At 36.0% G+C, this 16,922-nt stretch overlaps 1 protein-coding gene across 17 annotated transcripts in view; it reads left to right on the top strand.

Annotated features, from left to right (window-relative positions):
• Positions 1-16,922, top strand: part of NRXN1 (neurexin 1) — a 1,086,089-nt gene that overhangs the window by 956,594 nt on the left and 112,573 nt on the right. For 9 of the 17 annotated variants that reach the window (XM_081833532.1, XM_081833535.1, XM_081833531.1 and 6 more), the window contains 2 exons: positions 1,523-1,612; positions 2,998-3,317. In XM_081833532.1, the coding sequence (XP_081689658.1) occupies positions 1,523-1,612; positions 2,998-3,317 (410 nt within the window). The remainder of the gene's footprint in view (positions 1-1,522; positions 1,613-2,997; positions 3,318-16,922) is intronic. The other 8 variants (XM_081833540.1, XM_081833539.1, XM_081833542.1 and 5 more) reach the window with 1 other exon arrangement.

Below are 16,922 nucleotides of genomic sequence, written 5' to 3'. Positions count from 1 at the left end.
CTTTTAAGAACAAAGATAGGCTTGGAATTTAAGCTATTTGTATCCTTGGGTTTTTTTGTTTTGTTGTTTTTTTTTTTTTTAGATTATCAATATACTAAAACTATCCCTACTTAACACACAATGATATGTTAGTTTCAGGAATACAACATATTTACATTTTAAATTAAGTACTAATGCATGAAATATTATTAGTCAAATAGACATTCAAAGGCCAAATCGATAAGGTCTAAGTGACAGTTCTTTTCTATTTCTCTAAAAGTGTGTGACTAATATAATGGTGGGTTTATTGTGGTATGTATAGTATATAGTAAAAACAGTATAAGAAAGCACGTACAAATTATTCTGAGAAAAATTTGTATCTATTATCTTTCTGAGCAAAATGCTCCAGTATTTTCTTGTCAGCAGTACTACCTTCCAGTATTTCTTTCTGCTCTAAGTTGTTGTCTGAGCTTTTGCCAAAACGTCTTAGCTCAAATTCCATGTTAGTTAATTTTCACAGAATAGAAAAACTTCTTGCACTATATACTATTGAGCACTGAGATGGCAGCCTGGATTCTTCCTGAGTGCTTTATAGATCAAGTATACATTCATCTATTTGCAAGCATTATTCAAGGTCAGTTTAAACTGTGTTTCTGTCAGATAATGTTTTGTTCAAAGAAGCAAGGCTCCCACTTAGTTTGAATCTGTGAGTAGGAACCACTGTTTGTGGCTTGTGTTTGTTCCTTCCACTGTCATGTCTTCTTTAGAATAGTTTAATAAAAGCAGATATTTGAGAATAGAAGAACATATAATTTTTTTCCATATGTTATACAGTTCAACATGTTAAGCTTTAAGTGAAACTGAAGGACACTCAAATAAAGTCACTTTTGTCAAAGCCTTTCCCTATAATATTTGGATGATGCAAGATATATTCCCTTGTGATGTCCAAGTGATTGATAAACCAATTTGTGTGGAATATACAAGAACTATTCAGACTTTGTGGTTTCCTTAAATGAGATGAATAAGAATTTCTATTTTCTGAATAGGCCATAAAGTATTCTAGGCCAATTTTAGATGCTTCAGTGTGCCAAAGTTGGTATTAAGTTTGGTGTTCATAAATTACTAATCTGGAATAAGAGGTTGAATGTATTTTGAAAACTTAAACCTGTTTCACCTGAACATGTTTAACTAGTTAATAAGAAACATCAAAAAGACAAAACCCTGAGATCAATGGTCATTTTTTTGTAAAGCTATTATATGCTGTTTAAACTGGTTGTTCGGGTCTGTCTATAACATAAGTTTAATAACCTAGCTCAAATGCAGATTTCTAATTTTCAATTAACATAGGAATAATTTTGTTTGCTAAAATAAAATAAATGAATGAATGACAAGTCTGAAACATGAAATGTTCTAGGTAGAACTTTTTAAAATTCCAAATTTCAAAAAATCATGTGGCAACTGTATAGCTCAAGCTTTAAGTATTAACTTTTAACCTTTGACCTTACAGATTTTAACCAATGAAATGTCTCTTTAAACTTTAAAGGAAACAATGATAACGAGCGCCTGGCGATTGCTAGACAGCGAATTCCATATCGACTTGGTCGAGTAGTTGATGAATGGCTACTCGACAAAGGTAAAAAACATTGATTAAAACTTCAAATAAAAAAATAATTTGAACATAACCAAGTAGTACTTCATTGTAACACTAATAAACATAAAAAATAAATTTTCCGTAAAACTAAATTAAAAACAAATTTAAAACAGTAAAATGTAGATAGTAATATTTGCATACCTTGTATAATAATTTCTATACATTTTTAGACGTACCAGCTGTTTAATAATCTTACCCTGTTAACTTAAGGTTAAAGGGACTGTTAAATATAATCCACTAACTCAATCTATGAAGGTACTCACAGCAAGCATTAACCCAAAATGATAAATCATTCATAGATTATATTACATGTTCCAGCCTCTAAATTATTAACTAAAATATATGTAGTTCTGATATCTTTATTATGGTCCTGAAAACAAAACAAAACAAAACAAAACAAAACTCTTGGTTTAAACTCTAGGCATCTTAAATAGTGGGCAATATGGATTGCCAGTCAAAATGAAGTCCCTTTAACGTTTGCAACCTTCTAAGAGCATTTGAGAACAAGCCCTAATTAAAACTGAACTTAAAGTTGTGTGCATGCTTTTTATGAGCAGAGAGCAATCTGCTAAAACTGGATACTCAATTTGATGATATTGGTACTGTTGCTGAGGATTGCTGTTTGATGGAATTGTGCCATAATTTCTCCATTGGTTTGTGTATCATTCCTGAAGCCGCTTTTTACATCTGAAGCTATTTTTTTTTTCATTTTATTTTGTTTTAATAGACTTGCTGAAAGCCAATCAGAAAAATATTTTTGGATTTTTTCTATCTCTGACATGCTCAGTGTAAACCATGCATTTCTTTTCAGTGTGATTGCCGGAAAAATAGAATAATTCAAATAACAATGGACTATGCCTTCAAAAAAAATAAACATTTTTAAAGAATAGCATATAGATACATGTGGCCATTACATGAACTATGAAATTTTTATCATAAATTTAAAATGAGATTTAGCTGCTCTAGATTAGTTTCTGCCAGTGGTAATCTTAGAATGACAAATACTTGAAATGTTAGATGTCTCACATTTTTTTAATTTAACAATTTATACTTAAGAGACCAACAGTATAAGATCTTGAGGTAAAAGGGAGAAGGGATCCACTAAAAATTGATTTATAATACGTATCTTTGATTGGTCTTTTAGCAAAAACACTACATTTACAATAAGTTGAGAATTTACAAGTATTTGCCAATGATTATGCATTTCATGGACACCTCATTTATAAGCAATGAATTATGAGTCAAATGCCTCTCTTATAGTTTATTGCTCTCATTATCCACCCCATGAAAGATCTGTTTTATCATCCTTTGTAGAATGTAGAGTTCACAATCAACATTTTTGCATGTATGTAATATTATTTTTACAGGGCGTCAGCTCACAATCTTCAATAGCCAAGCAACCATAATAATTGGCGGGAAAGAGCAGGGCCAGCCCTTCCAGGGCCAGCTCTCTGGGCTTTACTACAATGGCTTGAAAGTTCTGAATATGGCAGCCGAAAATGATGCCAACATCGCCATAGTGGGAAATGTGAGACTTGTTGGTGAAGTGCCTTCCTCAATGACAACTGAGTCGACAGCCACTGCCATGCAGTCAGAGATGTCCACATCAATTATGGAGACTACCACAACCCTAGCTACTAGCACAGCCAGAAGAGGAAAGCCCCCTACGAAAGAACCCATTAGCCAGGTGAGTATGTGGATTTCATTCCTTTGTTTTGGAACTGTGGTTATGAAAGTGGGCTTTTCTGTATATGTGTCTTTTCTAAAATGGGATTGTTTCTGATCTCAGGTGCCATGGCTTTCTTTGAGTCTTGCTTAGTATAATATACTCAGTTTGAATGTGAAATATATATATATACTGTTGACTTGAGATTTGCTGCTTTGTGTTGGTTTGTTAGCTGTTAGCTGGTAGTCTTGATTAATAACCTTGGTCTAGCCCAAGCTGAGAGGACCGCCTGCTAATTACACAGGGTTTTCAGTTTTTAAGTTAAATAAACAAGTAAATTAGTGAAGTATTTGAAAGGCCTTGTTTGTTCAGGCTCAGCACATCATCAAAATAAAATAAAACATACAAATTTCTATTGTATTTTGAAGAGTTCAGAATTTTGAATTGATAAGCGTGTGGTTCTCATGGTGAATGATAGGGCTACTCTTTCACTGTTGTTGAGGGGGAAATTTTTTATTCTGCCTTTCAAGTTTCTTCTGGCTAGTCTAAGAATGAACTTGACATGAGGCAGATTAATAGGAGGGAAAAAAAAATTTGCTTACATATACACAGTCTCAGTAATAAAATTGAGGCCCAAAGAAATGACCAAGGCAGGCAGCTTTTATACTTTTTTAAACAAACAAACATATATCTGTAAGAAATTTACAGGGCAAAGAAATCTTAAGTTTGGAAGCTTCAATTGGTAAGGAATTCTAAATAGGGTTTGAACTGGGATAATAAATTAGTAAATGTAGCTAGGTTTATTTATAGAGCCTTCTCGTTTCTCAGCTCTGCATTTCTCATGTCTGGTGATATGGATGTCTCTTTACCTCCTGGTACAGGAGGACACCTTTAATATGGAAGATTTATTTTCTGCTTTCTGAAGGCAAGGGGCATCATGGTGTTCTTCTTGCACTCGCTGTTCCTTGGTAACTTTAATTCAAAGTAATCACTATACCTAGGCCCCCACACTGTCTGTGAGAAAAATGCACTGTTAGTTTATCTGAAGACATTTTTTGTATTGTATGTGATTAACTGATCTCACCTAGAATTAACTTCAGTGAGCTTATGTCTTACATCTAAAATTTTTGAAAAATAGAATTTTTAAATGCCAAACTTTTACAACTTGGAAGTATGTTAATGCAGTCATGGTATACTTAGTGATTTCCTACTGTGTATCAGGCACTGGCATTGCATCAGTGAAGAATAAGAAAAACAAACAAACAAACAAAAAACAATTACGTGCCTCAGAGAACACTATTAGAATGCTGTAGGTATGCTATTAAATGCTACTAGATCCCTAATGACATTTATAGCCTTTGTATATATTCTGTTGTGGTGTCTTTCAGAATTGTATGTTCTCCTAGATCTAAATTGATTGTTTTCTTTTGTTTTGTTTTTAATAGTGAATGAGGGTATCTAGTAGATGCCATATAAAGCTTTTCCAAATATATGATCCTAACTTCTAGGAAAGTGCATTCTAAAGAAACAAGAATGACAACAATTATTTTTACATTTCTTTTATTTCAAATGTTTGAGACAGAGCTAAGTGTCAAATTTGGAAAGAGAGTAGAAGGTGAATTCTGTTCATATCAGCACCCGATCTACTAATTAACGTATGTTTACCAGAGAAAGAAAAAAACAGATTCTGATTTTTACTTTCAATAGGAAGTGGAAATGGAGTGGGAAGAACAGAATAGAAAGAGAGAAAATATCTTAGAAGAGAGATGTTCAAAAATTTATAGAGATGATCTGTAAATTCATAAATGTAGTATTGCATATTATGTGTCTATATGCACTATTTTTTTTCCTTCTTTCCTTTCTTCTTTCCTTCCTTCCTTCCTTCCTCCCTCTCTCTCTTTCTCTCCCCCCGCCCCTTATTTTTGATTTGCATTTGGCCCAAAGTAAAATGAGCTGTCTCACTGGGTGTTCATCAGTATATATTTATTGATCATTCTACATGTGCCATATATTGTTCTAGGCACTGGGCATACATTAGCAACAATGAATAAAAATACTTGTCCTTATGGAATATACATTTTAGTAGGAATGTGTGCTCATAGTATAATCTTTCTGTTGATTTTCTCTATCTTGTTTCACTTAATAAGGTTGCTTTTTTTAAAAAAGATTTTATTTATGTATTTGACAGATGGAGACATAGCGAGAGGGAACACAAGCAGGGGGAGTGGGAGAGGGAGAAGCAGGCTTCCTGCCAAGCAGGGAGCCCGATGCAGGGCTTGAACCCAGGACCCTGGGACCATGACCTGAGCCGAAGGCAGACGCTTAACAACTGAGCCACCCAGGCGCCCAATAAGATTGTTAATAATAACACTTAGTCCCTTGGATAAGAACTTGTGACTTTAGAATTTTAGACAGATTTATGCATATCCATCAGCTCCATTTGATAATCTTCACGATATTTCATTAATGATTTATTATGGCTGTTGGTTTATGGTTTGTTTAACAATAAACAAATTATTAAGGTGGATTTGATGTAGGAAAATGAAGCACAAAGCGATTGATAGACTATTTCTTTTATGTAAAATAATTCATAAGAGGACATTGTAGGTCAGAGTTGGAAATGTTCCTGGGAGTTACATTTGAAATAATCAGAGATTTTTCTTAGTAGTCTTATTTTATCATTAATGAAATTACAGTTGCCTAAGTTCCTAGGTAAACCAGATGTACCCCAAAATAAGGAAAGACTTACCAACCTTTCCTAGAATGTATTTTATCAATTAATAATTGGTATATATTAAGAAATGCTTTTTTTTTTGAGAGAACATGCAAAATAGCATTGCATTTGTAAGCTCAATACCTAGAATTGAAAAAATAAGAAGTCATGCATTTTATAGCATTAATTAATATAAAAGGAAAACAGTTAACTACCCATTAATTTCTAATTAAGAGTCTTTTTTATTATAAGCTATTACATGTTTAAAGACAGCAGTGGTTTATGGAAGTAAATGATCTAATCAATTAGTGATTATTTGGTTCATTTGAGGAGGTATTGACTTAAATAAAGATTGCTAGGTTCATTAAAAAATAGATATTTTATGTAGTGTATTTTAAATCTTTAGATTTTTAACAGACCAATAACAGCAATTAAATAATTTGGATTAATATGCCAGAAATAGTCAATTGTGGTAACAGTGTTTTCAGACTGGTCCAATAGGTTTTAAAATGATCTTTTATAATGATATATATGTGATTTCCGGTAATAAGGTGTGCATATGTGGAAAAAAACTACTTAGGAAGAAAGCAAATTATTTATTTTTGAGTAACAGAGTAATTTATTGCAAGTTCTCTTTACCTCACAATTGACTTTTAAACTGTCCTTCAACTATGAAGAGATCACTGATATATGTAGAATTTAAATGGTTTGTTGGAATTGTCAAAGTCTTGAAAGTTTAAAATTATAAGAGAGTGATTTGTAATGCTAATTCCAGGACTGTAACCTTTGACCCATTTGTGCAGATTGGGTGAAGCATCTTCCTTTAAACCCTGTCTGTAGTGGCCATATCTGCCTGCTTTTATCAACTGCCTTACTAAATTGTGTATCAAGAAGGGTCATTTTATTTTTCCGAAGCCATACTGGACTGTTCTCTCAATCAAAGTATTATTTTCCTCAGTGAAAACACTGAGCCACTTAAGCTACAATGGCAATGTACTTTGAGGTGATTGCATGTTTTAGAACTATGGAAACAGATTTTTGGTCAAGCAAAGTTAAATTGAATTCATTTCAAATAGATGAGATGAGGTTTGTTTAGCCATCCTGCATGCAGGGCAAGCGGTAGGGGAGAAGTGTCTTTTCATTTTTTACAGAGTCAGAGAATTTTTATAAAAGAGTATTTATCAAAATGTTGTCCCATAGGATCCTGTTTACTTTCCTACTTAAAAGTAAATATGCTTTTAAAAAGAGTTTTTCTTCTGAGTGATGATCAGATTTCAGACTGATGCTTACTTTAGAAAGACATGATTTATATCATGAAATAATGAGGACATTTGCCAACTCTTCTGAGTAAATGGTTCTTAAAAATGTGATTATAACAATATTAATGGTACCTTTTTAAATTATACTTTTTTATGTGCATTACATAAAGTTCATAAAATTTGTTTTACTTAGAATATTCAATTCCTAAATGTTTCCATAAGACCTGCTCATCTTAAAAAAGAGAAGGTTTCCAAACCAGGAAAATGTACATTAAAATGCACACGAGTGTTTAAGATCTTAAAAAGAGAGAGAGAGAGAAGCTTTCTCTAAGGCTACTCTCAGAAAGCAAGTATTTGCAAATAATTGCTAGTAAAATTTCTGGGGATGCTGAGAGCTTCTTGGGATGAGGGGCAGGAGTGTCATGCAAGATTTTTGGCTTCTAAGTGTTCCCTCTTCTGAATAATCTGGCAATGTCTTATAATATATGTAGCTCTGCATAAATGAGTAAAAGGAAGCCAGCCTTGCAAAGGGCAACATTCACTCCCTTTGGCTGCAGTCTGTAAAGAAAGGAAAGTGGAGCTGTGCTATTCCTTTTAAGATCAAAATTGTAGTATTTATTCTGTTCTAATCTTTGTATCGCAGTTTGCAATCTTTTGGTTCTTCAGGACTGTTTGACAAGCTATATACACACTGTAGAGCAGCATATGGATCCATAGAAATGCCTTTTACTTAGAGGGAATATAAGAGAATGGAAAGAACACAGTAAATCATGAGACATGTTTCCACTTTCAACTCAACCACTTACCTTGTTGTGTAGCTTGGATAGGATGGTTACCGTGGCTACACTTTGGCTTTAGTACTTCTCTAAGTGGGTTAACTAGGAATTTCTTTTTTTTTTAATTGTTATGTTAATCACATATATTACATCATTAGTTTTTGATGTAGTGTTCCATGATTCATTGTTTGCGTATACCACCCAGTGCTCCATTCAATACGTGCCCTCCTTAATACCCATCACCAGGCCAATCCATCCCCCCCTCCCCTCTAGAACCCTCAGTTTGTTTCTCAGAGTCCATAGTCTCTCATGGTACGAATCACCCTTGACTTTTAACACAGGACGGCCATACATCTCGGTTGGCCTGTATAGTTCTCGTGTACACCTGGTGTACCAATGTGATTACTAATACTATCCCTTTTTGAGTTTCCAAAGCATCCCATTTTGGTCTACCTATTGCACTTTCCTCTTACAGCATATATAAAATCCATCTTTGTGAAAAAAAATTCATACTTGATAAGAATAATAAATAGTGAGGCCTTGTCCTTTGCATTCAGAGCAATAACTGCCTCTGGTATCCTTACCTGGTTTTAAGAATCCATAGCCTTGACTCTGAGAAACAAACTGAGGGTTCTAGAAGGGAGGGCGGTGGGGGGATGGGTTAGCCTGGTGATGGGTATTAAAGAGGGCACGTACTGAATGGAGCACTGGGTGTTATATGCAAACAATGAATCATGGAACACTACATCAAAAACTAGTGATGTAATGTATGGTGATTAACATAACATAATAAAATAAAATTTAAAAAAAAGAATCCATAGCCTTTTTCATCTTCTTTTTATCTTATTTCAAAAGTCTTGAGAAAGGAGAGAGAATAAGGCTTTGAGAGATTCTGGTTTTTTGACCGGAGGGACTATAGTTTGCAACTCCTAGTAAGAAATTACAGAGTAGGGCAGAATCAGTAAATATGAGTGAAACATACTAGAGCAATTCTGTGGTTCTAGTTAGGTTTTTTTCAGAGTTGACATGGCAAACCCACTCAAGAAAAAGAACTTTTGAGCATTTAAAAACGTTGATACGTTGTTAGAGACATGTATATTTCACATATGCAGTGTCTTCCTGAGTAGCATATGATTCCTATGGAATGTTCCAAAAAGAAACCCAATTAGTGTTTAAGCAAGAAGAGAGTATTTGCATATATTGGGCACTGCTATTATTTGCTGGCAGCATTGGAGATGCTCATGAAAAATTAATACTATTTGTTTGAAAAATGTAAGCAGAGTGCACACATAATTCCATGAAAAATATTTAAAACTAACAAAATACATTTTGTAACTTCAAAAACAAAATTTTATTTTTTTATTAAAAATATTGATTAACTTCAGCTGTGTCTTCATTATAAAAAAAAGATAGCATTACTTATAATTATGTGTGTTTCTGATAGCCACTCTGCATTTTAAACATACTGGTGACATGAATAATTAATTTTATTTTTGCTAGTCCAGTCATTCTGCTGAATTCACGTAAATTAATGTACAATTTTACAGCAAATTTTAGTGCATATTGGAAAGAAAAACACTTGGGTATAGATTTAAAAATATATACAAAGGCGTATTCTCCCGAAAGTAATGGTGCCAGGTAAGAAAAGTGTAATTCATTATAATTTTAAATGTAAGGTAAGCAACTGCTACTTAGGTGTTTTTCCCCTTCATTGCTGGTAAGCAAAAGTGCCAGGATATATGCATTTTAAAGAATTTATTTTAAGGAAGTCCTTCTGCTTGGTGCATTTTCTTTAGGATCTGGAACTTTTACTAGATAAAAAGGTATCCTCTTGGTGGATGTAACCTGGGTTTTGAGACAACTTCAGACATAGCTAATTCTAAACAAATATATCCATCTATCCATCTACCCATCCATCTGTCCATTCACTTAACACATGTTCGCTGAGCACTTGCTGTATACCAGGCAATGTTCTACCAACTTGGAAATAGAGCACTGAACAAAATTAGGCTTTTCTACACAAAGCTTACATTTTAGTTAAAGATGAACATAAACATTAGAACAAGTATCATACACGGGATGATGGCACTTACAGGAAAATGGCAGAAGAGAGGGGATGCTTGTATTGGGAGTGGGTGGACATTAAATGGCAATCCTTTTGGAATAGACATGCATAGATTATTAGCGATAGAGGCATCAATTGTAAGAGAACAGTAGAGTATTAAAATTCAGACTTATTCTTAGATCCAGCAGGATCATACCCTGTGTGGATAGTGCTAGTGGAAACTAGCTGCTCTTTTAGGAAACTAGAACAAAAGTGACACCATTTATCTTTTCTTTCTTTCTTTCTTTCTTTTTTTTTTTAAATGAGGGATGCCCTCTGGCTAGGGCCAAGGCCTGGTCCAGGTGGGTGCAGTGTGGGGCTCCCAGGAAGGCAAACAAAGTGCAGTTGGAGCACCCAGGGTATGCAGTGAGGCTTCAGGTATATGGAGGCAGTAAGCGCAGACCCTCGGGGAGGAGCAGGGGCAGGATAGGCTGGGATGGGCTGAGCATCAGGGCAGCTCAAAGGATGGTAGAATCAGGCCGCAGGCTCCACTGCCAAGACCGCTCTTTCCAGAGGGAGCCCCATCTCTCGGGATCTTGGGAGTTCTGTAGGCTGGCAGAGGAGTCCTGGGGTGAGAAACACTTTAGTGCCCCAGACCCCAGACTCAGGAGGAGGTCTGGCTCAAGCCACCGATAAAGCAAACCTCAATCCTTTTTAACACCACCCTCCTACCCCACTCAGAGTCACAAAGAGGCGGCACCCCCCCCCCCCCACCCAGGGGCCTGACCAGGTCCAAGGGAACAGGCTCTGGCCCAAAGGTTCTGCAGGGGTGGGACCATTCAAGGTCAGAACCAGGAGGGAATTGTACATACTTGCCGTGTGTGGTCCTATGGACACAGACTAATAAACATATTATTAATTAAATCAGAAGTATAATCATGGGCACCTGGGTTGAGCGTCCGACTCTTGGTTTCAGCTCTGGTGGTGATCTCAGGGTCGTGGGATCGGCCTGCATCGGGCTCTCCACACTTGGCTCAGAGTCTGCTTGAGATTCTTACCCCTCCGTCTACCTTCGCCTCTGCTCCTCCCCCTGCTCAAGCTCATGTGCTCACTCTCTGTCTCTTTCTCTCTCTAATAAATAAAATCTAAATAAATAAAATATTTAAAAAAGAAGTATAATCAAATTCTAAGGTATATATATGTGTATGAAGAAGAGATGAAACCTCAGAAAGTATGGCTTGGTATTATTATTGTTATTCTCCATGTGAGAAAATTGAGAAACCACATAACTTACCCAAGGCTATGCAGCCAGCTTCTTTTTTGGGTATTTTGAGGTGATCTGGTCCTCTGTCCTTAAATATGGCCTCTGTTCAGAATCTTATTACTTCTTGTCTTCTCATATTCTTAACTAGTTCAATGTGATCTCCCCACAGGAGTCAGTTTGCTCTTTCAAAAACTAAAATACAGTCATGATATTACCTTCTTTAATACGTCCAGGTATTTAGGGTAAAGGCCAGCTTCTTTGGGATGTTCATTGAGATCCATCCTTCACACCCGTCCTCCTGGCTGCCTTACTAGAAAGTTCTCTACTCTCCTCATTACCCTTCCATCACCTCACCTTCTGATTAACTACTCACAGTGACCTCTAGAGGTCATGATTTTCACACCTCTATGTCCTCATGTTGGAAAGTGGGGGAGAGACAGTAAAGTACCTCCCAAACTGAGTAGACTCTGTGAGACTGAAAAACAAAGCAGGCTGCTCCATACAGTTTACACAGAGTTGTATTCAGGATAACTTACTAACAAGGGGATCTGTTGGAGGATGAACCAGTAGCACAATTATTCTCCACTAGTCTGGATCTTAGTCTAGCAATTTAATAGTGTGAGGACATGCAGAAGGGCCCTGTAGTGAAATCACAGGGTTTGCCTATACCTCAAAGGACTTGCATGCATCGAATTGATACCTAACATCTAATTAGATCTTCTGGCACCACCTGTGTGGCGGGAAGGGGACAGGTCATGTTATCTTTGACAAATTTATGGAGGATCAAAGCAAGCCTTCCTCCATTCTTGCCTTGGTGGGCATTTGTAAGGTGTGCAAATTAATTTCCAAGGGGTCCTGGAATATGTGGCCCCAGGGGGATGAGTGAGCAGGTGTGAACAAGATAGAGTGCTAAAGATGGAGTCAGAATTGTCAGCTCCCCTATAACTCAGCATGGAAAGCCCTTTCTGTTCTTCACCTTCCTACTTCCTTCTTCATACTCTGCAGTTTCTCCGCATCTGATTAGACCTAGTGCCGAGTCTGAAGAGGCAACACCAGTGTTGGCTGTTAGGGGGCAGTGTTGCATAGTGGTCAAGGGCATCAACTCTGGAAGCCAGAATGCCTACGGAAGTCTCAGCCTTACTTTCCCCACGGGCTGGTTGTGTGACCCTGGAGAGGTTCTTTAGCCTCTTTACCTGTTTCCTGCCTATAAAATGGAGATTATGGCTTCACAAACTTATTGTGAGGATTCACTGAGTCGATGTACTATATGCACTATATAGAATTACTGCTACTTGACAATTTTTTATCAAAAAAATGGAAATTTCATATGGTTCATCCTAAAATATGAAGAAATAAAAAAGTGTCTAGCACATGTAACCATTACACACATGGTACTTTTGTGTGGAAAGTGTTCCTCAGGTACAAAGTGTAAGTCAAAACATGTTTCTTACCTGTAAAGCTATTTTCTCTGCCCTTGAAAAATAGCTCTGACAAAAAAAAAAAAAAAAAAGGAGAAAGAAAGAAAGAGTTCTTAACTGATGTTTCTAAATGAAAGCATCAATTTTGTGGCATGTACGGAGCAGAATTCTCTCGTGAGTGAGGTGTTCTCCACAGGGAGGCAGCATTATTCCCCTAGAACATGTGTGTGGGATGGGGAAAGGCAGGTAATCATTCAGGGGGAGAGTTGTCATTGGCAGTTAGTGAGAGAGAGCCATGAAAGCTGGACACTGTACAGTGAAAAACTATCCACTAATCTCCATACCCTGCACTGTTTTACTCAACATCCCACCACCACCAACAACAACAACAGTGACTTCAAATTATTGTTGACTGAACAGCCCAGAAATTTCCTGTACCTGTTTCCCAGCTATTCTCAGACAGAAGCTAATTCAGAGTATGGTACTGAATCTTGCAAATATGATTTCTGTAGCTGTCCTTGATAACATGTTTTGATTAAGGAGCTTAAAAATTCATGACATACTCCTTTTTCGACTTGAGTATGAAAAACATCAAGCACTTCCAGCTGTGACTTCGAATAAACTAGGTTTGGGATCCTTGATATAATCTCTTTTGATATAATCTTTATTAGTGTTGGGGAAATAGGATGATGAGACTTTGTATCTAAAACTTCAGATGTGGCAGTAATTTCAGTATTTTCTCAGAAAGTACTGGTGAGGTTGGTACCTTTTCTAGTATTTCTAGTCTCAGTTGTAGGACAAAGGAATATATTTTTATTAAACAATTAGTTAATGTCAAGGTAGCAAGAATATAGCCTTATTTTCTTGTTTTAGTTTCAATCAGTATTGTAAATAATTTGTGCCATATTATGTGAACTTCTGGTTTTCAGATACACAGGTATTTGTATTATACCTGTTGATTTATTCCTCTTTTATATATAGTAATACTTTTCATTGAAGGGAAAGAGAAAGCAAATCATCAAAGCATAAAAAAAACAAAGGATAATTGTGTGTGCACGAGTGTTTGTATGTATGTGTGTGTGTATTAATGGTGCTTGTTTTTTTTTTCTTTCATGATAAATATAAAACAGTAAGCTTTGTTCAATATACTAATGTCAAGATTAAATTTAAAACTCTATGATAATTTCTAGAACCAATATTAGATTTTCTTATCTGTTGGCATCACTGAAAATGTACCCAATAATAAAAAATATATTATCATTAGGCTGAACCTCAAGAAAAGATTTAGCTAATTTATCTACCTTGATACAGCACTTACTAAACAGTTTCACTGTATTCTCATCATCACTATTCTCTTTATAGAAGCTCTCTAGCAGACAGATAACACCAATGTTAACCAATGGTTTCTCCAATAAGCATTCCAAATGGTAATTAAACCAAAAACATAGCAGTGTATGCTTATGTGTGTATATATATATATTTTGGCCATGGTATATGTTCCCTATAAATCCACAATGCTTTTACTTAAGATTATAAATTAGCAAATATCTTTTGCATACCTAACATATAAAATGCACTTTTTAAGGTAATATATTCTTAAGGATGACAGTGAGGTATGTAGTGATTTAGGGTTTTATAACCATTTCTCAGACAATCGGATTATTAGTGAATCCATACCTAAATTATCAAGAGTCCTAACTCAACGGTAGCAAAGCTTTTGTACATCACAGATGCATAGACTATTATTAGCATCACCAACATAATTGAAACTCAGAAACAAATTTAAAGGAGGGAAGATATTTTCGTCCCTTTTTAATAACAAACATACTGAAGCAACACACTTGTATTACTTCACGCGTCCTAAGTGTTGGCAGTGTGCTGGACACTATCCTGGCTCTGGATTTACTCACATTCTCTGGAAGCCTTCTTCTAAAATAAAAGTTATGATCCAGTCTGTAGATTTGATAGGGTAGATGGTGGCCTGGCCCCTTTTGTCCTCTTTTAGGATTTTCCCAGTCACGTGGGATCTAGAGAGTCCCCCCCTAAGAGACATAAGGGAAGCTAAATCCTCTTCATCTTTACATGGAATAAATACTGGGTTGAGGAAGTCACAGTACTGTCCATTACAGTGTTGGTATAAAATATGAGCCAATAGTAATAGAAAGTTTAAAATCATGTTTATCTTGATGACAGGTGCTTTGGGAATATCAACTACACTTGCATAAGCCAGGTTTTAGTGTAGCATCTGGCTTAATACCCTTGTCCCCAGTCTGCCACCACTCTTTTTCCTGCTCTCCTCCCTCTTCTTTTTTTTTCTTTCTTCCTTCCATGTGCTAGACCCTCTTTTAGGCACTGCATATTCACACATGATGACCCAAATTCCAAGGAAGAGAAATGGGCCTGAACTTGGCCAAAGCTATCCAGGTAACAGAGATATTCTACTATCAAGTCTGCAAGCCTGGAGGGCTAACCACCTGAGGAGTCTCTATCTGCTCTACCACATTATACTAGCTCTTATGAGGTCTCCACTAAATATAGCCCAGCTTTTAAAATTCAGCAGTAAGTGGAACACTTGAGGGAAATCTATTTTCATATTTTCTACACCTCTAAGTTTATTTCTGCAGCAGCTCTCAAAAGCTTGTGTGCACAGCCACAGAATAGTGTAGGTACTTGTGTTTATGGATCCAAAAGGAGTATCAGTTTATTTTAGAAGAAAATAGAAAATATCTGTGTTCCATTAAAGGGAAGTTCTCTGGTTCTAATGCCCATATTTCAGAAATGAAAGGATTCAAGATTTTTTCAAATTTTGTGGTGACATTCCTAAACCCAACTTTTCCATGCACAGCATTAACAGCCATTAGTAATAATTCTAGGCAGAGTCAACATGCAACCCACCATAACATAATGGAAAATAAACCATCACAGAGCAGCCAAATGACCTACTCATTCTGTTATAAACTGATGGCTTTCTAGTGTCCAGAGTGAGAATTTTCCTTGTGGTTTCAGGTACAGGTTTAATTACATTTGTGACTAAAGTTGTCCCTGTCTTATTTAATTGCCTCGCTGTCTTATATACTCTTTTTAGTGTAGCTTTCCATTCTATATTGTTTGGGAACTTTATTCAGAAAAGGGGGGGAAATGTATAAAGCACCTCGTCTAAAATTTGTCATTGCTGTGTTAACAATACACAAACACAAAATTCAACTTCTCTAAACACAAAATCCAAGTTCCCACTTTCAGGCTTTTGCATGTGTTGCCCACTCTAACAGTGATATTCCTATTTCCTCCTTTTTTTCCTGTACTACGACTATACCTGTGATCTTATTAAAATTGACTCTACATTTGTAAAGTTCTAAAGCTTTGCTCATCTAGATGGTACAGGATTTTAGACCTTGCATTTCACTTGAGGCTTTTCCAAACAACCCTAAGAAGAATGCATTTCCTGTTTTCACAGCACTCTGGAAAGAGAGATTATTAGACATTCAAATAGATAGATAGGTAATCTACCTATCAGAGCTTATAACCTTTACTTTAGTTATCTTTTGGACAAGTACCTTCAACTCAAGATCTGTGCTTTATTAATCTGTGCATACTTAGCATTTCACTTGGTGCTTGATGAAAACTGACACTTAGTAAACAGTTTTTGAATAAAGAAATTAATGGTCAGAGTGCATATTCCAGTGCTGAGATAAATACTGTGTGTTGACTAGCCTGGATTGATCAATATTTGTGGAGAATAAAGATGGTACACATAAGAAGGGAATAAATAAATGAGTTTCCTTCATATGCAGAGTAAAGAAACGGTATTAAAATGCTGGTTGTTGGTTTTTTTTTTTTTTATGTTATGTTAATCACCATACGTTACATCATTAGTTTTTGATGTAGTGTTCCATGATTCATTGTTTGCATATAACACCCAGTGCTCCATGCAGAACGTGCCCTCTTTAATACCCATCACCAGGCTAACCCATCCCCCCACCCCCCTCCCCTCTAGAACCCTCAGTTTGTTTCTCAGAGTCCATAGTCTCTCATGGGTTGTCTCCCCCTCCGATTTCCGCCACTTCATTTTTCCCTTCCTACTATCTTTTTTTTTTTTTTTAGCATATAATGTATTATTTGTTTCAGAGGTACAAGTCTGTGATTCATCAGTCT

This window comes from Leptonychotes weddellii, chromosome 10 (assembly GCF_054177405.1).
Source record: "Leptonychotes weddellii isolate Sample4059 chromosome 10, ASM5417740v2, whole genome shotgun sequence".
Lineage (NCBI taxonomy): Eukaryota > Metazoa > Chordata > Mammalia > Carnivora > Phocidae > Leptonychotes > Leptonychotes weddellii.
The sequence above is the reverse complement of the archived record's forward strand: the minus strand, read 5'-3'. Positions and strand labels throughout refer to the sequence as shown.